The sequence below is a fragment of the Molothrus aeneus genome, chromosome 3, assembly GCF_037042795.1.
Source record: "Molothrus aeneus isolate 106 chromosome 3, BPBGC_Maene_1.0, whole genome shotgun sequence".
Classification (NCBI taxonomy): Eukaryota; Metazoa; Chordata; class Aves; order Passeriformes; family Icteridae; genus Molothrus; species Molothrus aeneus.
Genome location: NC_089648.1, coordinates 48,685,590 through 48,706,293, shown reverse-complemented (window position 1 = coordinate 48,706,293; position 20,704 = coordinate 48,685,590). Strand labels below are relative to the sequence as shown.

The following is a 20,704-nucleotide window of genomic DNA, read 5'->3' as shown; positions in this document are numbered from 1 at the left end:
CAGAATTACTTGACTATAGTTAAAAGCTCAGTGTTACTGGCAAACAAGAGTTCTTGGTGTCTGGCCAGCCGTAACATTCATGGCATAAAACTGGCAAATGCAATAGAACCAAACACCATATGTCCTTCTTTTACAGAAATCAATGTTGGATATCCTTAGTCTATATAAATATTTACTTTACTTCCTTCAGAATAAGCATCTAATACTTCATGTTGAACTACAACTCTGGCTTAATTTAAGATTTGGCTTTGAAATTGGCATTCACTTAGCATAACTTTAATTATAAGAGCAAATACAGTGCTCTGCTTCCTGGTTACTTAGGCTGGTTATTCTGATGAATGCTTTTGAGCTTTTTGCTTTTGGTAGCTCATGATCACAAAAGCTTTTAAAAATAGGCATATGAATATTTATACTAGAAAGGTGAGATCTTTGTAGACTTGCTTTAAGAACAGCCAAGTGTAGAAGTTCTGTATTAAGGGAAATTAGGAAATTACATAAGAAACAAGGAGTACCTTTGTAAGCCTCCTGCATAACTTTGACTAATCTCTTCTTTTAAATGCTGCTGTAGGACTTTGCACATTGTCTCTGAGAGGCACCCAGAAATTAGAAGCACTGCAAAGCATGTGTGTGTTTGCAATTATGAGTCATTTGTAGTACCCAGTGCACAGTATATTTATTCATATCTTTATTCATTGCTGTACAAAGACACATACACACTACAGTGTGCACACATTCTTCAGCAAATGGTGTAAAATGAAGTCAGCTACCTGTTCAATGAGTTCCTCCCTGCCTGTCCCCAGGGAGCCCAGCCCCAGAGCTCTGTGCTGCTGCAGTTATGCTGCCACCAGCACCTGACCTGCAGCTGCACCTTCCCCTTAACCATAGCAGCAGAGTTTCTGAAAACCCATAGTGCCGGCTGACATTATTTACTGAAGTCTTTCTGGATGTATGTTTCAAAAAGATGACTATCAAAACTATTTCTTTTCCCCTCTCTTCTCCCAGGGAGCTGAAGAACCCAAGCTAAAATGGGAACATATCACAACACTCGTTTCCAGCCTCAGAGAGTTTGTACGGTCCACTGATCGCAAAATCATCGCAACCACGCTTTCAAAATTGAAGCTGGAGTTGGACTTTGATAGCCATGGTATCAGCCAAGTGCAGCTTGTGCTGTTTGGTTTTCAAGATGCTGTAAGTTGCGTTTTTACTCAGAAATTTGTTCACCTAAACTGAAAAAACGAAATAAACCAGGATCAAAGTGAACTTGTTTAACTTCCACCCAGAGCTGCTGAAACAATAATATTTGAGGGCTTTGAAACTGTAATAGCAAAATCTGAACCCATAGCAGTGACTTGGTTTGGTTGCCTTGTGATCCTTTGGCAGGACACAGACCCTGAACACTACCGAGATCTTACTGATTAAAGATAAAGCAAGTTCAGAATAATTGTGTGAATATTGTGTCATAATAGTAAGGCAAGAAAGCCTTTTTAAAAAATCTCATTTTTGAAGGTTTCCTGGGTAATAAGACTTACAATAAATGTCAGGTTTATCCTACATAAATGCAGATCTCTTAAACTTGTCTTACAAATTAATGCATTGCCCCCCATAGTAGTCTATCTATCTTGTAATACTATATTAATTCTTATTTTTGGTATTTTGATTAGCAGATTTCTGCCAAACTAAAATTATCATTTCAATTTATAATAAGCAGGATAAGGAGGATTGTTACTTTTCTACTAATAATAAATGCAAGATTTATCGTTTCCTACATTGAGCAGCCAAACACATGCATGGGTAGCCCTTAAATAGCCAGTTTACAAACAGCAAATGTTTTCTTAAGATATGTATTTAAGTGTTAATTCCCAAACAGTTAGGCTTAATTATTAGGATGAATAATGAACATGGGAGGGTGCAGCTGTACTGAACATCACTTGTCCAGACTGAAGTCATGTAGTAAAAATGAAATGACAATTCAGGTAGGTATTTGAGGTGGATGAGCCTTTTAGAATTCAAACCTGGGGCACTCAGACAAGTAGAAGACAAGTCAGGAAGGATGGCATATCATGTAAAGTGTTGCATAGACTACACTAACAAGATTAGATGCTTTTATTAAAAATAAGTGTTAAATGAATCTGTGAAAGAGATCTTTCTACAAATCAAAAGTTTTTGATTCTTTTGAGTATGTTTTCAGCTCTCTCTATTAATCTCATATTAATATTGTTTTGATACTGGAGGAGAAAAAACAAGAATACAAGGTCAAGAAAACAATGCAGGGGGTAATAGTATAAATACTTGTGCTCTTTGATAAAGATGTTGCTGGGCATCAGTTGTTTGGTAGTAATTTCCTGGGTTGTATTCTTATCAGTAAAAAATTTACTTTCTGTTAACTTCATAATTACAAGTTGCTTTTTTTAACTGATAAGTGTCTCTTTCATTACTATCTGTTATTTAACTAAACCCACAGAAAGTTAAAAGAAAAACTTTGCTTTATATGTGTGCAATCTTAATTATTTTGGCCATACAATAGATTTCTATTCTACACTGAAATCCGGGACAGTATCAAGACCTCAGATGCTGCAGAGACTGAGGTACTGCTAAAAGTGAGGGAAAGTGGTTCCCTTGCTCTTAGTACTTAATAAGTTGATCTTAGGTTACAGTGTTTAATAATCACAACATCCTTATCAGACCAACCAAGAAAAAGTAATTTTGTGATGTCATATAAATAACTAAGTCACATTACTATGGATGGTTGTGATCTTGACAAAGTTAGATTTTGTTTCTTCAGTTCTCAGTAAAGCTAGACTTAGCTAAACATGTCACTGTCTTGGCAGCAGTTGGTTTGGGAAGGTGCAAAGTGCTCGCAGAGGGGAGCTGAGTTGCCTCAGAGGACAGTGGGCAAGCCTTAGGGGCAGCTGCTGCCCAGGTGTCAGGCCCAAGGCAGGCTCCCCTGGCACTGCACAGCTCTCCAAGTCCAAACACAGTGTCCAAGTGCCATCTCGTGGCCATCGGCCATAGAATTGAGCAGACACAGGTACTGCTGTGCTGGGTGGACCCTGGCTGGCAGGTAGAGGAAAACCCCTACCCAGTCACTCATTCACTCCCTCCCAACAGGAGGAGGGAGAGAATTCGAAGGACCAAAAGTGAGAAAATTTGTGGGTCAAAATAAAGATTGTTAAATAAGTGAAAGGGGGGAAAAAAGCTCACAAGTGTTGCAAAAGCAGTCAGTCACCAACAGCAGACTTGTGCCCAGCCAGTCCCTGAGCAGCAGCTCCTTTGGAAAAAGCAGCCTCTAGTTTATTGCCCATCATATGTATTGCCCATACACAAGGGAATATTTCCTAAGTCAGCTGCTCCAGCTGTGCCAGCCATGTGCCCCTCCAGCCTTTAGTCCACCCACAGCCCCCTCACTGCTGGGGCAGTGTAAGGAACAGAGGCAGCCTTTACAGCATGTAAGCTTTGCTCAGCAGGAGATGAAACGTGTGTGCTATCAAGGCTGTTTGAGTCACAGTCTAAAACATAGCACCATGTGGACTGCTGTGAAAGAAATTCACTCCATCCCAACCAAAGCCAGTGCAGGTACCTGCATAAATTACTGCATCACTGAATACTCTTGCTTTTTGGCAGTGAAAATAGTAGGATTAGTAACTTTTACGTATCCTCTGAAGGCATCATTTGTGTGACTTCAGTCATTTTTTACAGAAAGGTTATCACAGAATGAGGGAATTGAACTTATCCCTTTTTTAGGAAGAGTGAAGTATCTTTTTTCCACTTTTTTCATTATCAGTAGTTGCTCCTTTTTTATAATGCTGTAACTTGATAGTTTTGTATGTAAAATATGACTCAAAGCAGTTTGTAAGCAGGTCTGTAGGCAATTAGGAGCAAATCAGTGTAGAAAACCATTAGACTATATAAAGTAAGAAGCAGAAGGAAAGAGAAAATGGTACAGCACACAAATGAAGTTCCCTAATTGTTTAAACTAATATTAATTAACTAGTTTCAGAATTAAGTAGGAGCAGCATTACATTAGTTCTTTTATATTTCCTACAATTGTACTTTGGAATAGACAAGTAGTGCTCAGAGCAAGCAGTGAAAGTGATGCCAAAAAAAGTAACAAGATTAATTAGCTTCAGCTGCAAGCCTTTCATAACATAGTCCTTGTTATTTGTCTTGCTTGCATTCTTCTGAAGTTTCTCTCCACAGCCATGAAGGTTAAGTATCACAGCCATCAACTGTCACCTAACACAGCAATATGTTGTATTTTTTTTTGATGAAAAAAATACAACATATTGCATGACTTATATTAAAATAGATGAAGTTGATAATGTTACTATCAAGAAATAATTGTAATCATCTGCTTGGATATAGCATCTAGAAGTTTAAACACTTCATATGACATATATTGTCATTTTAAGCTGTGGGATATGTAATATCTGAACTGAATTTTCTCTCACTAGGTCAATAAAGTTCTCCGAAATCATAATATTAAGCCACATTGGATGTTTGCACTGGACAGCATAATCAGAAAAGCTGTGCAGACTGCTATTACAATTCTGGTCCCAGGTGAGTCATTCTTAATACTCAGCAAATGTTTATCAGCTGATCTCTTTAAACATGCTTTAGGGTTGTTGATCATTATGCTTCACTTAAGATTTTGAAACCAGCAGTGGCCTTTTTCCTGTTCACTGTCTGTTTTGCAATTCAGAAATTAATCTGTGTATTGTTCAAGCTGCATTGGAAAGCACCTTTCCACAATGTGTAATCTAAATGATTCTGCAACACGGTGAGTAGTAGTAGGTTAAGGTGCTCTGGGACCTAATTTTTTGAGGTGCAAAATGTGGCCTATTGCTTATGGCCAGAAGCTGTCTTAAGAAAATCCCAAAATACAACAAACCCAAACAACCCCAAAACCTTGACTTAAAACCTGCCAAAACCAAACAAACAGGTCTGCAGTGCCTGCAATTTCTACATTGTATTTTAAATGTGGCTTTAGAGTGTATGGCTTCACTGAGGGAAAGAGTCTGTTTAGATGAAACTGTAGCCCATTCTGTTACTTCTCTACCTATTTCCAAGTTTAGTTTTTCTGCTTCTTCTTAACTTCTAATGCTGGAATTAATGGTAATGGAATTAATGGTGATATTTTCAAATATCACAAAATAATTTTCATTTAATGCTTTAAGTCAGAATACTTACATTTCTGTTTCCTGCAGTGGGTTGAGTCTTAGATTATCAATAAGGGGATCTGAAAATTACTTTGAAAGTTACATCTATTCCTATTCTCCTTACTTTCCATATCCCTAGCACAAACAACAAGATATAAATAGAGTTTATGTGTTACTTTCAGGTCACAAAGAAATTCCTGTCTTCTGATTAGAATGCTGAACACCTCTTACAGGAATGTACTTCATTGCTGTGTAATAGGAGTAACTGTGGAATTCCTCCTTAGTAGTCTGTTCTTCCCCATACAGCTCAGTGACAGCATTAATTGTAGGTGGTCAAGCTTAAACAAAAGCCTCTGTGCCCCAGTGGTTTTCAGGCACTGATCACCTGCTGCTTCTCTACTTCTGATTACTTTCCCTTGCCTTTTTCTCACTCTTTTTTCTTAATTATTTTTCTTATAATGTGGAGATTTATCACTGCCCTTAACTCTTCTAAAAGTTATGGGATGTTTAAGGAATGGTACAAAGCCAATATTATGCTGCCTAGTGGTGAACAATGGCAAAGAACTTGTACATCCTGCTAATAAGAACAGAAGTTCAAAGCAAATCCAGACATATTTGCCTAGCAATATTTGGGTAACTGCTACATAATAAATCTGCTTTCCTGAATTTAGAGGAAGCACAGCTCTGTTGACCTTATTATATTCAATGCTATATACCTTGAGGAAGGTATGTAGCATTGAAATGAAGAGGTGAAATAGATCAAGGAACAAAAGCTTCTTTTGTAAGGAAGATAAACATACTTGTTAGTTTAGTTACTCAGCAGAAAGGGCATAAAGCAAGTGGGATTCAGGAAAAATATTACATTTTGGTGAGGAGACTAGGGGGAGTTCTTAGAAATAAGGAGCCACAATTGAAGGAAAGAAAGAAGAAAGATTTATATTAAATAGTTAGAATAAACAAACAGATGTTGTTAACACTAATAGGTTGTGTAGGAGTGTCAGATCTAGTATACATATCTTGCATACCTAGTAGGCTCTGGCAGGTAGTTTAAACAGGGAACAACAGAAACCAGGGTATAGCTTTGTGTTTGTAGTTGTGTGGATGTGCATCATTACAAAATAGGCAGCGTTCTCTCTGATAAGGAGAAGGGATGTGTGCTTTTAATTGTTGGGAGAGGGGCCTTTTTATAATTTCTTTATGTTTGAATGCAATTTTTTTGTGAACATGGTATTCTTATAAGGATGGAATGATAAATATGCCAGAGCAGCAACAGCAGGAATACCTGGATAGAAAAGAAATAATGGCTATTTGTTCAATAAAATGTTTCAAGTCAGACACATAAGTAAATGCAAACTACTGAGAATGAAATTAAGCAAAAGAAACTCTGCTATACATGATACTTCAGCACAATTTGTCATAAAATGGCAGCCAAATCAGGAATCATGTTCATACAGATGTTTGTTTTTTACAGCTCTTTGATAGGCAGAATAATAATCTGTATAAACAAAAGTGCTGTTATGTTTTGAGTGCTCTTAAACCCCTAGAAAATATCTCTTGTCCTGTTACAGAAATTTCAGGTCTGTTGTAACCAAAGCTATAGGATGATCTGGAAACAGTCACTTGGGTCTGCTTTTGTTTTAATATTTAACTTATGTTTAACTTCTTTGGTGGTTTTTCTCTTGCTTATATTTTAATAGAATTGAGGCCACATTTTAGCCTTGCATCTGAAAGTGATACAGCTGATCAAGATGATATAGAAGTTGAAGATCAAGATGAACAGCCTCAGAATCAAACCATCCAGCAGCCTTGCATTGTCTTGGAGGATGCAGTAGCTACCTCAGGTGTTAGCACACTCAGCTCTACGGTGTCCCATGACTCCCAGGCTGCTCACAGATCACTGAGTGTCCAGCTGGGCAGGCTAAAATTAGAGACAAACAGGTAAGTCTGGATATCAGGAGGCAGGGACACTAGCCTGCTCACAGCAATATGCTTTGGTTAGCTTTCAAAATATATATAAGCTGGAATACTAGTGACAGTGCCAAAATTCCATTGCAGTGTAAGTTGTTCCCTTTAATGATCATCCTTTTTTAGCTGTGACTGATCACTTACATAGTTGTATGAATTTCAACAAAACCAGAGTGAAGCAAGTTAAGGTCAGACTTGATTTCAGGTGCCCTTTCAGGGAAGGTCTGTAAAAAACTGACTTGCTGCCAAACTTCTGCTTTTTCTCTCTTTGGTGTGCTCTGTGTGGCTGATAAATGGTGTTATGTTTTGTTTCCATTAAGGCAGAACTTGCTGTTCTTTTCTTTAGCTATTCTCAGCAAGTGAACTCAAGCTAATAGACAGCTACACAGAAACTCCATAAGGAAACTACTTCAGATTTGTTTTGTGCACAGAAGTCACTGCAGGGAGAATCTGTTCTTACCAGCAACCATTAGCTTTTTATTAAAGAGAAAGATGGGGAAAATAGGTGTTTTGCTTAAGAGAAGAAATGAACCAGAAATTTGGATATTGTGGTTTTTTTCAGAAATATGTCTTGCACTTTGTGCAAGTGAAAAGTGGTTCTTTAAGGTTTTGTTGTTTTTTTAAGCAATGTCAGAGAAAAATCCAAATCATCTTCTATATATTTTGTTTTCTTTTCATTAAAATATACCAAATAGTCTAGTTAAAATAGATATTTCGCTTTTGCAGTATGTGATTTATGACACTGACCTCAGTAAATTTTAAATGTGACCTTGATAGAAAGAGAACATGTCTTCAATAAGACAGTTGTCATCCTGGTAGAAAATGTGTTGGAGCTACATTTTCATTTGAAATTAAAATATTAAATTACACTTTACTTTTACATGTGTCTGAGAAGGTTGCCATAATTAGAGTAATTCATTAGACTGTACTGTATTTAGTAAAGTATGAGTATTTTGGGGTCCTTATGTCACAGTTAATTTTTTTTACTTGTGACCACTGAGAAATATTTTGATTGTCTTATTGCTATACCTAGAGAAATACATAAATATTTTAGATTGACTCACCTTACAGATTGACTCACTTTACTTCCCCAGCTTATGGTGGGGAATAGCCTCCAAAGTGATCAGCTTGTAGAGGTACTTTTTTTTGCTAGCATTTTGCTTCTGTAAATTTCTCAAATGCAAAGCCTTTGGCCAAATAATCACATCCAGTCATTCATGCAGAAATTTTTAATAAATAATAGAGAATTAAAAAAAATATTTTTGAAAGCTTTATTGGCACAAGCAGCAAGCAGTTATCAGGAGAAAATAATGGATTATTTTATTGGCCCTGAAGGCCTTTTCCAACCAGAATAGATAGACTAGGAATAAATTAACTGAAAGGTGACCTGTCTGGACAGAGTATCGGTTTGCACTGAGAATACACCCTACACCCAAGCTGTGGGTGATGCAGCAACCAGCTCTGTTCCCATGCAGGGTGGACTTGTTAAGGTTTCTTAGCTCAGGTGTGGAAGCACTCAAGTGCAAATATGTTTCTAGTGAGCCTGCATGCAAGCTAAAAGTAGGGCAAGATGTTTTTACAATGCAATCATGCGGGATTCAGTTTACCCCTGTGCAAAGGCAGGTAAGGGGCTTCTGTGGCATATTTTCTAACTGAATTCCTGTCTTTCAGAAAAGGGTTGCAGTGCTCAACTGGTATAAATAAAAAAAAATAATAATACATGGATAAATAAAAGGAAACATGCTGAAATAGAACAGTTATTGCACAGTTCTCAGGCTGACAGAGGTTTCAAGAAAGGGATGAAGATGCTGCAGTCCTTTCAAGGCAGAACTTCTGAAGACTCAGGAGTCAATTTTAGGTTCATGAATCTGCTCTCCATGTCCAAATTTTGACCAAGTTCCTGATAAGATATCATTCACAAGTCCTGCATTTTACTAAACCACTTTTCTAAAAGAACAAATTGCAGCAGTTTTACATACTAATTTTCCATTATATTCTATTTTCTTTTGATCAGCTCAAATGGTGCTAGCCACTGAATCTCTACAGGTTTCTCTCTGGGTTTGTCTTATGAAGGAGGTCAAACATGAGTTTCAATTTACTTCTGCTTTACATTCTCAGAAATAATTGCTTAGGGAAGTAGGCAAGTATTTTGCCTCCTCTTTTCTCACTCTTAATATAGTCTAGGAGGGCAGGCACAAAGTACCTTATATGTGAGGAAGGGACAGCCCTTGTGTGGTTGAGAAGCTTTTTTCATATTTATGAAATGCAACCATATGTTTTCACCACGTTTTCATCACTACTCTACCCTTTCCATACCTTTGAAAATGTCTGCTGGAGAGATGTGAACTGGCATTTTTCCTTACAAAGGTTTAACCCTTAGATTATGAACCACTTTGATATTTGTTCTCAGTTCCAGTTTTGTTTAAAACAGAGCACAGGTGTGGAAATTTTACTGAAATATTCTACCATACCACTTGTTTAGTGGGTGAATGTTTATGTGGATGCTGGTGTGTTTGGGGCTTCTGTATGAATGTTTGTGTCTTGATATAGATCAAAATCAATTTGTAGTGAAAGAATATACCTTCAGTGAAAGCTGAGGAATTCTGTCCTTGTCTTTGCCATGAATGTTTCCAGTTTAGGTATAGTAAGATCTTTCCTTTCCTGAAAATTTGAAGCTACTGAAGGAAATGTTTTTTTTTTCCTCATTACTTCACAGGTTATTGGAGGAGTTAGTTCAAAAGGAGAGAGAATTTCAAGTCCTCTTGCATCAAGCTATAGAAGAAAAAGATCAAGAGATCAGGAACCTACAGCTCAGGTCACAGCCAATAGGTAAGTGAGAAGAATTTTTGAAGAAAAGTTTCATACTCGCTACAGATGACAAAGTGCCAGCTGAATGTCTGTCCAGTTTATTGAGGTAGCCTCAGCAAAGATGCTTTATTTTGCTGCTTCTGGTAGGGTTTGCTCTGAAGTAAGAATGTGCATTGTGGAAACAAATTACTGGATTTGTTAATCACAGTACAAGGAATGAGTATGATTTGAATATTTTTGTTTGTGATTATATGGAAGAGAGCAAGGCTCATATCCTACTGAATAAATATTATTCCTAAAGAGGATAATCTAGTATGTTTCGATATATGTTCCTTGAATTACAGACTGTTCCAATTGTTACAGTGAAAGTTCAAGAGGCGAGATGCAAATACACTTAATTGGTGAGATGCAAATACAACTTAAATGTTACTGAGAAAAGCCGAGTTTGCTGTGTCTGCCCCGAAGAAGGTGGAAGTGCTAATGCAGTTTGATATTTCTGTGTAATGTGCTTCTAAGTGTTGCTTCCAAAAGCAGCTGATCCTCAGCCTAAGACATTGCCTGTGCAGCAATTGTATGAGTTACACTGAACAGTTCAGTTAATTGATGCAACAACCTTAGTGTAGAAAGAGTGACAGTGAAATTGATGTGCTTTGTACTAGCAAAGTCATTTTCAGAAGAGGGCAGAAAAATGTTGTGTGTGTCAATGTTCACACTACTTTAACTATACCCTAACCAAGCAGAGAAATTAATGTATAACTGTCTATAAATTGTAATTAAGTGTGTTCTTTGGGAATTGGCATTTATTTATGGGTATACTGGTATTCTACACTTGAAGCAAAAGCTCACTGAAGTGCTTGAGGAGTCAAAAATGACAAAAGGTTGCTTTGGCAACACAAAACCTTGTCTCAAATATGCTTGTTCCAGATATTCCTGGATTGTCTGTCCGTCATCGTCATTCCACTGGCACAGGGACCGAAGACCCTGATCTCATAAACTGGCTGAGAGTTCATGGAGCTGATGAGGCCACAATAAACAAGGTAGCAATAATCCCATCCACTGCCTGGCACAGTTGCCATTACTGTTTTGTGACACAGTTTAAAAAATACCAAACCTTTCTAATTACTTCAGCACATTTTTAGAGATTATTTTGTTTTTACAGGATAGGGAAAAGCCATGAATGTGAAGGCCTTCATAAATATAAAGTACCATTAATAGTTCCTAAATATGATTGTGAATAAAGCAATAAAATATCCTGGTAAATAGACACTCTTGGGTTTTCAGTGTCTTTACACACTGCAGCATTCCTGCTGATGATACTCTGGATACAGGATACATGTTCACCCTTGGCTAGCTGTGCTACAGTGAAATATCCTGAAGTAGATCAGTCTGCTCTGCAGCAAATTATATAATTTTGAGGTGTTAAAGATTTCAGCTAATTTAGGAATACCTGCATGTAGTTATCACTCCTACAGATCAGACCAAAGGTTCCTCCAAGTTCAATGACATCAAATTTAGATGCCATTCTTGAAAACGTACATCTTAACTGTTTGAATTTCCTCATGGGTTAAATGTGCTATTACTTATGGTCCAATTTGCGTTCATTGAAGTCTGTAATTCTGTGATACCAGTGGTAGCAATAGAAATGCCAGTTGACAAAGGTTTTGAGTAGCTGTAAAAGCATTACATCTTTCAAGTTGTGTTTGGTATGCCGATGCAGAGTATACAGTGTAAAAAATTTAAGTAGTTTCACTGTATTTGTAGAAACCATGTTTTTCTGTTGCATGTACTACATTTCAGCCCAATTTTAGGTTTCTCTCAAATTTACCCTTCTATTTTTAGGGGCAGATGATTCTAGCAAGATGAGCTTAGGAATTTAAATAATATTTCTAACAAAAGGTTCATTTAAATTTCTTTCTGCAGTTCTTGGCTGAAGACTATACCTTAACGGACGTTCTCTGCTATGTTACACGAGATGATCTGAAATGTTTGAGACTGAGGTAATGCTTCAGAGTTAAATGAACTGTGCTTTGTAAGAAGAAAAATTGATACTAAGTCTCTATTTATTGCACTGTGTGCAATTCATTTAAAATAACTAACACTTTCCAGTATGTCTTTGTATGCTGATACATTTCTGCCAAACAGCTGATACTATTTAAATCTCAAAATAAGCTTTTTTTCTATTGAAAGCAAAATTTTAAGGTAAAGCATTTACTTTACATCTGGAGACCCTAGATATCCCATTAGAGCCTTGCTTTTATTTTAAAAAGAAGAGCTAGAAAAACTTTCAGTAGTTTATTATCATCATCAAACTTCAGAAATGTTACACATGGACTGTAAGTAACACTACATTTCACCTAATCATGCCAGGTGTATAGGTCACCAGCTTGCATCATGTTGGAAGTCAAATGTGGGTTATGCAAGTCCTTTGGACCAGAGGTCTGAATTCCAGACAGCAGGCATCTGCCAAGTGGAAAGATTGCCCTGTCTTGTAATCAGAAAAGGACTCTGTTCCTTGTTTGAGTAATGCATGTTGGATTTCACCTTTGATTAACCTTCCCACTGAATATCATTGATCAAAACCAGAGCAAGAAAATCAGAAAGCACCTCAGCTGGAAGGCTTTCAGACTAGAGAGTTTCTTTGTACCTGAGTGTCTTTATGATTTTTCTTTACAGAGGAGGAATGCTGTGCACGCTCTGGAAGGCGATCACTGACTTTCGAGAGAAACACGCCTGACACTGATATTTTTTTCTTTGCTTCTCTGCAGAGATGAAAAGATTTCCTTTCAGCCAGAGCAGGTGTGCTGTCAGAGGGACTGTTGCACTTTAATCCAGTATTTGTTTACCAATGTTAAAAACACTGCAGCTTCCTGACTGCTTTTACTCCTATAATCCATAAGGAATCTGTAAACAACCTGCAACATTATTTTACTTTCAATGTTTTTACATGCAAGTTTTTCAACAATTTTTAGAAAACATACACACAAAAGTTATAAACTCATGAAATATTGTAGTTAAAGTAAGCAGATGTTAATTTCATGACAAGCTGATGTAAGATTTCATGTAACAGTACATCACTGGAACAAAAACAAAATGTGACAACTTTCAATTTCTTTGTAATATATATTAATATTATCTGTAGTACAGCTTCATAATTTCAATCATAATTAGATATTTTTCTTTTAGTGTGCAAGATCTAAAGGTAATTGTTTTTACCTACTGCCCTACATAGTCTAATATTGTTTATTTTTGGTAATTTAAGTTCTATGGTGCATTTGTTTTAGAGTTGTTTATGTACTACTGAACTGTACCAGTTGTATACACCTGAACCATGGTAATGTTAGCTTGTTCTAAAGCTATCTCTGACATACACAATTGAAAATAAAAATAACCTAAGACTTACTTTTTCCTATATTTTTGGACTTATAAAATAACAACAGTGGTGTAGAACTGGAAAATATTGGAATAAAAAAAAAGAAAAAAATTCATACTGAGTATCAAGGGAACCTTTTTGATGCATCTTACATTTATTGTGATTTGAGGATGATAACCATAGCATTGAATATTTTCTTTGTTTTTCTATTCAGTCTAATTACAGTACTAACAAGCCAAGACCAAACAAAATTCTTCTCTGGGTGCTGTACTTGAGAAATGAAAAGTCCTGCCTCCATGCACTGAATAGTCATTGTGGACTGTTGTTTCTTTTTCTGCTTTTGTTTATGTAATGATTTATTTTTTTTCTCATGTGCAATTAAAAAGGGTGGTGGGTGTTCCCTGTTCATCCACTGTCATTGTCACTCCACTATTCTAGTACTGGGTATCAACAGATTCTTCTGGGTCATCTGCAAAAATTCCATTGCAGGTAGGACTTGCCTGGACAAGAAGCTACTTCTTTTTTTCATAAGCCTTGGTAACCAGTAAAAGGCTTATGCTCTTAATTTTTCAGGTCTAGCAGGTATTTTCAAAAGAAACTAATTATTTTTTTTAAACATAAACACATTGTCCTAATGTGTATACAGTAACTTTTGCTGGCTACGCTGCAACAATTATGTATTAAAAAAATAAGATACAGAACAGTTGATTAAATCATTTTAGTCAGATTTTTTTTTTACTCTGAAGATGGTTCTATTGATTTTTAGGCATGGATGTATTCAACTCATTCCAAAAACTTCACTGCATTTCACTAGAAACACAACTACTGTTTATTAATTTCTACTGCTATTACAGCAGAAAACAGTACATTTTCAAAGTAATTTTAAACACTAGAAGGACCAGAGGTGGAAGCTGACTTGTAAAACCCAAAACTTAAAAAAGACTTCACCCATTGAGAAGTAACCCTAAGACAATGAACTTCCCCTATTTGATTTTTGTGTGAAGCATGATCCTGTATTGGTCCAGCTTTGAAAACCTCTGTTTTCATGCAGTATGACTGGAAGGTAATTGCACTGCTCTGTTTACTTGGAAAGCATGCAGCCTGTTCTCTATGACTCAGGCTGCTCAGAAATGCCAGCTATGTAAGGGAGAACGAATTGTGATCGAGGTTTCCACTGAACATCTCCATGAGACCTAGCCTGGAACCAGCTGGAATTAACTCCTATAGTTCTCTGCTGGCTTCACGAGACCCAAGGTGGCTTCTGCAGCATTGCTCAGCAATCAGTTCTGTATTCTCCATGGTGAGACTCTGTTGGATCTGGTCCATGCCCAGGCCAGGCCATGTACACGCAATTCTGGTCTGAATGTGGTTCCCTAAGCAGCACAGCTAATCCATACAGATACCAGATCTGTGCACAAAAGCTTATGTAAGATCCCTACATCAGCTACTTCATATAGATTGTACCAGATGTTACCTTTTACATCCTCAGACAAAACATGACATAACACTTTGGGACAATGTGCATCAGACAGGTCAGCCTGGGATTCTTCAGCCTGGCTCCCTGGTGGGTGGATAGACCACAGGTGAGGGCTTTGAGATTATGTTAGTGCAGGATGTTGCTGAGGGCAACATTTTGACCATAGGGCATACCACTGGCTTTGAACTTGGATAGCCTCTTAGTCCTTGATCAGTGCTGTTTAATCCAGGACTCAAGCTGACTGAGAGACACCTTTACACTTCCCTTAAGGGACCATAGAAGTAAAAACTCGACCAAGGCAGTGCTGATTTTGCACCTTTCAGCATAGAGCCCAGCCTATTCTTCTATTACAGACACTCCTGCCCACAAGCCACAGGGCGTGTTTATCACCCAAGCCCCAAACTCCTTGTTTTAGAGCACAAATGGCTCTTGGTGCAACAGCAAAATATTAATCTCTCCTTCCCCTAGAAGACCTTGTGCTCTGAACTTAGCAGTTTCTGAAAGGGCAGTGCTCTGCATGGTGACTGAAGTTTGCTTGGTCCAAGTGCATCAGACCAAGGGAGCTGCCCCTCTCCACCTGCTTGCCTGCATCTACAGCTGCATCCTATGCATTCCCCAATTCACCCACCCTCCTTCACCTGTAGTTCTGATGATTGGTGCTACCTACAAGCAGATGAAAAATTAAATGATGTTTTGATGCAGATTAGAACACTTTAAAGAGAAACACTCTTACGAGCCTAAAAAGCAGCATAAAACAAGTTAAGGCAAACTCATAGGAAAGGTAACAGGACCATGACCTTTACAGAAGCGACTGATACATCGACAGCTCTTCACAGAGCCTTTTTTTGGAAGCAAGGCGTTGCACGCAGCTTTAGAAGCGGCTGTTTAGGAGCACGTGCCTCAGGAACGAGTCTACGGCAGTGCAGCTCTTTCCCACACGATGCGGCGCATCGCCTGGGCTTGCGAGGCGGCCGCCACTCCTCCCACCTACTGCCGAGATGGCGAGCATCCCCAAACCTGTTTTTTCTCTCGGCGCCGGTACCGAACGAGCTGTGCCAATGCGGCGGGAGCTGCTCTGAAGAAAAAACTAATCACACCTGTGTGAACGGCGGCACCTCGGCAGCCCGGGCCGCCGCAGGGGCCGGGAGTGCGGGCAGCCACCCCCGCACCGCTACCACCACCGCTGCCGCGGCATAAACGCCTCCAGCCCGTCAGAGGCGGCTGCTCCCGGGCCGCGGGCGCCGGTCCCGCCCTCACCTGCTGCCGGGCAGAGCCGCGGGCGGGGGCGGGGGACGTGGCGCTCACCTGCCCCGGGCCGCGGAGCCGCGGGGCGGAGCAGCCGCGCTCGGCGAGCAGCAGGAGGGAGACATGGCGGAGGCCGCGGGCAGGAGCGGCCCGCGCCGGCGGCCCGCAGGTGAGCAGGGGCTGCGGCCGCTCGGGGCGGCGGGAGGGCGGCGCGGATCGGGCCGCGGCTGCGGGGGCCCTGCGCTCCCGGGCGGCTGCGGGCGCCGTGCGGAGCGGGAGCGCGGCGGGGCCCGGCGGCGGCCTCGCCCGCAACAGGTGCGGGGGCGCTCCGCGGCCGCCCGGCCGTGCGGGGACTTCGCTGCCTTTCCCCGGGCACCGCCGCGGCCCGGCCGGGGACAGCCGGGGGGTCGGCCGGGGCGGCGGGCAGAGCTGCCCTGGAGGGGGCGGCGCGCCCGAACCGTGCCCGCCGTAGCAGCGAGACCCGTCCCGACCTCGCGCAGGGGCATCGGCGGGGCCGCGCCGTCGCTCCCGGGTCGCCGCTGGTTCTTCTGAAAGCTCCGCTCCAAGGGCTCGGAGTGCGGCCGGGTGGCGGGACTAACGCGGGGCGCGGAGCCGCCCGGCGAGGAGGGGTCTGGAGGGGGCGGCCGCCGGGCTGCGGGCTTTGACCGGGGCTTGAGGTAGCGCCGAGCTCCCGCAATAAGGGAGGGTGGGCAGCCGCAAGACGCTGCTAACGGGGACGGGGTGAGCCCCGGCGAGGGCAGAGGGACTTCTCGGCAGGGTCAAGGTACCCGGTGGCAGCGCCCCGGTGCCCGCCGAGCGAGGCCCGCTGCGGGGTTTGGCTGCGCCTCAAACGCGTGCGAGCGACGCGCTGCTGCAAGCCCTCATTTCCTACAGGGAAAGAGGGGAGATGTCCTTGCAGATGTCTCCTATAAGGAGGGATGTACACTGCGAGACCGTTTTAACTCGCTTTTATTTTGGCCCTAAGGGCGAGGAGGGTGCAGGGAGGAGATTTTGGCTTACGCAAGCGGATCGACCGCTGTATCACTGTTGTAGGCGCGGATGCTGTTTGCTTTTGCTGCTTGCTGGACTGTGAAGTCTGAGTCCAACTTTTGGTCCTCTCCTTTTTTCCTTTTTTTACCTTCCTCCCCAGTCCCATTCCATTCACCTTTTGCTAGTCCTTCTCTAATATAAGCCCAAGTTTATCTCTAAATCAAAGAGTGAGTTTTTATATCAAAACAGCATATGAATAGGCCATATGGCTGTTGGCTGATAGTGTTTTCTCAGTATAATATTTTTAATACATACTTTATGTAATGCAGACATGCAGTCACAAGCAATGACTGTGGGCAGACCCAGCCAAGTGCTGTCTTCATTAGAAGTATAGAATATAGCTCAGAAATCCTTACGAGTCACTCCCAGGTATCACTCTAAATTTCATCTTCAGAAAGGAACACAGATGCACATCCTGTGTGTTCAGAGTTTGCAACCACATTGACTTCTCTTTCCACGGGAAGAACTGACTGGTTTATTGAAGCCATTTCTAACAAACTCTTTTCCAGTTTCTTACCTTGCTGATGAGATTTTTTTTTTTTTAAGCTGGATTATCAGTCTTTTTATGATTACGTACCAAAACTAGAAATGAGTCAACAGATGACATGTATTTTGCATATGTTCTGTTTTAAAATTACTTATGTGCCTAGATTTATTCTGTGTTTGCTTTATAGTTTCATTTCAAGCTGCTGTGTTGAACTTTTACTCATTGGGACATCTGTAGACTGAAGGATCTGCTTGCTAAGTTCTTGAGTATTTTGAATTTAAATTACTTTGTGCTGTCAAAGTTCATTTGAAACTTCTCTGTGAGTAAAATGTCAGAGTTAAACCTCTATGAAGCTTTTCTGTGAAGTTCGTTGTCTGCTGAGATCCTTTTAGGTCTCTGAGATATCACAGGGAGTGCTTTGCAGGTGTTCAGAAACAGGAACAACCTCAAAGCACATCAGGGATCTGCTCCGTGGCTCTTTGGTCCATCCATGAGTGAGCAGATGTGTGTGCCCAGGGAGGGCCATGCAGATGGCTTTGGCTGCAGTCTGCTCCGCAGGCAGAACACCTGTGTCTGCATCCGGCTCCTCAGGAAGATCAACGTCCCATCTGTGTTTGGTGAAATTAGCTACCGGTCAAACTATTGCCTCTGTTATAAAAACAAAGCTCTGTGTGTGTGTTGTGGTGCTTGGCTGGTTTGTTTCTTTCCTTGCCTCGTGTGGCTACATGCATGGACTTTCAGGGCTGATCCTGGGGAAAGCTTCAACATCACCACCAGGATTTTGCAGGGGGATGTTACAAGTGGATCCCTTTATTGGCAAATGGTCTGCTGCACTTAACTAGCTTTCTTTGGGTAAATGGCTTAATTATCAGGGTGAAGGAGTTTTTTTATTCTGCCATTCATAAATTTATAGATGGCAAAGTGAGTAGAGTGCTCAGGAGATATACTAAGTTACACCAGTTAGAATTTTTCAGTCATAGCTACTCGAGCATCTAATAGCGCTAACGAGCTCTTCAGTGATTCCTGAGATGAGAGGAGCCCTCTTGTGGGGAATGCCACATGGAGAAGCTTCTGAGGCACCTCATTTTATGGCTGCCCATCCATAAACATAGGCATGTCTCTGCCTGTGAGAGTTCCCCATGCGTGCTCTGGGCTGCCTTGGCCAGCTCTGTGCACAGGTAACAATTTACTTAAGCTCTGGGATAACAGAGAGAGCTATGTGTTTGTAACATTGCAAAGAAGCTTTAATGCCGTGGTTTTGTGTACTGTTGTAGTTAGCTCTGTCTTCTAAGTGAGCTTAGTATTACTCTGTGCTTTTTGCTGCAAAACAAATCTGCCCTTTAAATCATGTCAGTGCCAAGTGGCTTGTGAAAGCTGAAAACTTGAGGTGTTTGCTCTTTAACTGCTGATCTGTTGCTTGCTTAGCCTGGTATTTTCTCCATCTGAGAAGAAATCAAATTTCATCTTTCTGTGTTTATTTTTTGTTTCCTAACAAATAGATAAATTATTCGGGAAAACACAAAAGTGCAGAAAGCATAGAGTGTCTGGGAGCTGAAGGCATGCTCTGGTTCCCATGGCTCTTTCCCAGCGGTTCCAACGTGTTTTGCTGGGGAGAGTTTACACGACGGTGTTGAGACACGCGGGTTTTGTCTCTCTGGCCAGCTCAGGCGCTCCGTGTCCTTCCCAGGGGGAGCTGCCGGGTGCAGGGCGGTCACTGCAGCCGGAGGAGGGGATGGACCATGCCCGTGCCCGGCCACCGGCCCCGGGGTGATGATGTCGCGGTGCTCCGGCACAGGCTGCGGTGCCGCCCGGGGGTCACCTCTGCCCCGGCCAGGGCTCCTTGCGCTCACCCCTCCCGTGAACAGCCACTGTGGGAGCTGTTTCCAGGTGTGGGGATCAGGGACTGCCGCGAGGGTGGGTGCTCACAAACGCTGCAGGTGTTGATGCTTGTGTGTGGTGGGCGTGCTCTGATTTCCATCTGTGATTATCTAAACGTTAGCACATTGCGAATCCTTTCTATCTTTTGGTGTATAAATCGTGGATCTGCAATTCTTCTATTGCCATCTCCCCTCTAAAGAAAATCTATTCAAGCTATGAAATCGTGTCTCAGAGCCTGTGATTATATCTTTAGTCCCACATTAACGATTTTTGAGGCAGTACTAAATGCACAGAGACTCAGATTTATCACTACCTTGTAGAATGAAAATGATACAACTAAATTAAATTTAGGTTAAAATCCTCATAGAAGCCATCCCTCAGCTTCAGAAAGCTGTTCAAGTATTGTGGCTGGGTATCTCTTGTTGGTCAAGTAATGTCTGTGCAAGGACTACACACTTTGGAAAAGTTGAAACGAGCCTTTTTCTGTGCTTATTGTGTAATGGGAGTGAGGCTTTCTCCACCCACCTACACCCAGCATTACTAGTAAAAAAAAAAAAAAAGAGGTGTGTGTGTGTGAAACAAACCACAAGCAACACAAACTCAACAACAAAAATCCAACCCTGTCCAAAAAAATTCCCCCCCCCACGCTAGAGTTCAAGACCATAGTAACTCTCCACACACAAAAGCCTCAAAACCAAACACTGTTATTAAAAAAAAAAAAAGTTTATGAAGAATCAGGCCTGTTAAGTGATAGTCAAACAGCTGGCTTATGTGGTACTTCCAGTACACAAAGAGAAGTTTTACTAATTTAGTTAAAGTAGTATGCATTGCTGTTTTCCTTGGGCTTAGTTTTGAAAAGAGATGTACTTGTGTATGTGCTGTTTCAAACTGCAAAAAGTTGTAAATTTACCATACTCTGAGATGGCTAATATTTTATTTGCATGATTTATTATTATCCCAGATAAACAAATTTAATACTTTAGAGCTGAAAATTATTTGTAGTGTTAAAGGTAATTAAATGATCAGAGAAATAATTGCCTCAATTATGTAAATACTGTATTATCTTGCAACAACATACACATTTTTTCAAGCAGAAAAGAAGGTGAGTCTACATCCACAATACAAGACACAGTGTGCTGCTGCTGCAGTTGTTGTGGGAACTCTGTGTATCTGCCCTTCCTTCAGGGAGGGGATCCCCTCTATGTGACTTCTATTAGAGAAATGCAGTGGTCTGCCAGGAACTATGGCAGAAAAGGTTCTGTGTATAT

General features: G+C 40.8%; 2 protein-coding genes across 2 annotated transcripts in view; both read left to right on the top strand.

Moving 5' to 3' along the window:
* The window catches only part of MAP3K5 (mitogen-activated protein kinase kinase kinase 5), a 98,162-nt gene extending 84,748 nt beyond the window's left edge, over positions 1 to 13,414 (top strand). The window contains exons 24-30 of the mRNA XM_066545685.1: positions 1,003 to 1,188; positions 4,452 to 4,557; positions 6,854 to 7,094; positions 9,838 to 9,950; positions 10,854 to 10,966; positions 11,850 to 11,926; positions 12,603 to 13,414. Of these exons, the coding sequence (XP_066401782.1) occupies positions 1,003 to 1,188; positions 4,452 to 4,557; positions 6,854 to 7,094; positions 9,838 to 9,950; positions 10,854 to 10,966; positions 11,850 to 11,926; positions 12,603 to 12,663 (897 nt within the window). The 3' untranslated portion in view covers positions 12,664 to 13,414. The remainder of the gene's footprint in view (positions 1 to 1,002; positions 1,189 to 4,451; positions 4,558 to 6,853; positions 7,095 to 9,837; positions 9,951 to 10,853; positions 10,967 to 11,849; positions 11,927 to 12,602) is intronic.
* A 2,679-nt stretch (positions 13,415 to 16,093) lies between these two features.
* Positions 16,094 to 20,704, top strand: part of MAP7 (microtubule associated protein 7) — a 109,637-nt gene continuing 105,026 nt past the window's right edge. Inside the window, exon 1 of the mRNA XM_066546870.1 lies at positions 16,094 to 16,190. Within this exon, the coding sequence (XP_066402967.1) occupies positions 16,145 to 16,190 (46 nt within the window). The 5' untranslated portion in view covers positions 16,094 to 16,144. The remainder of the gene's footprint in view (positions 16,191 to 20,704) is intronic.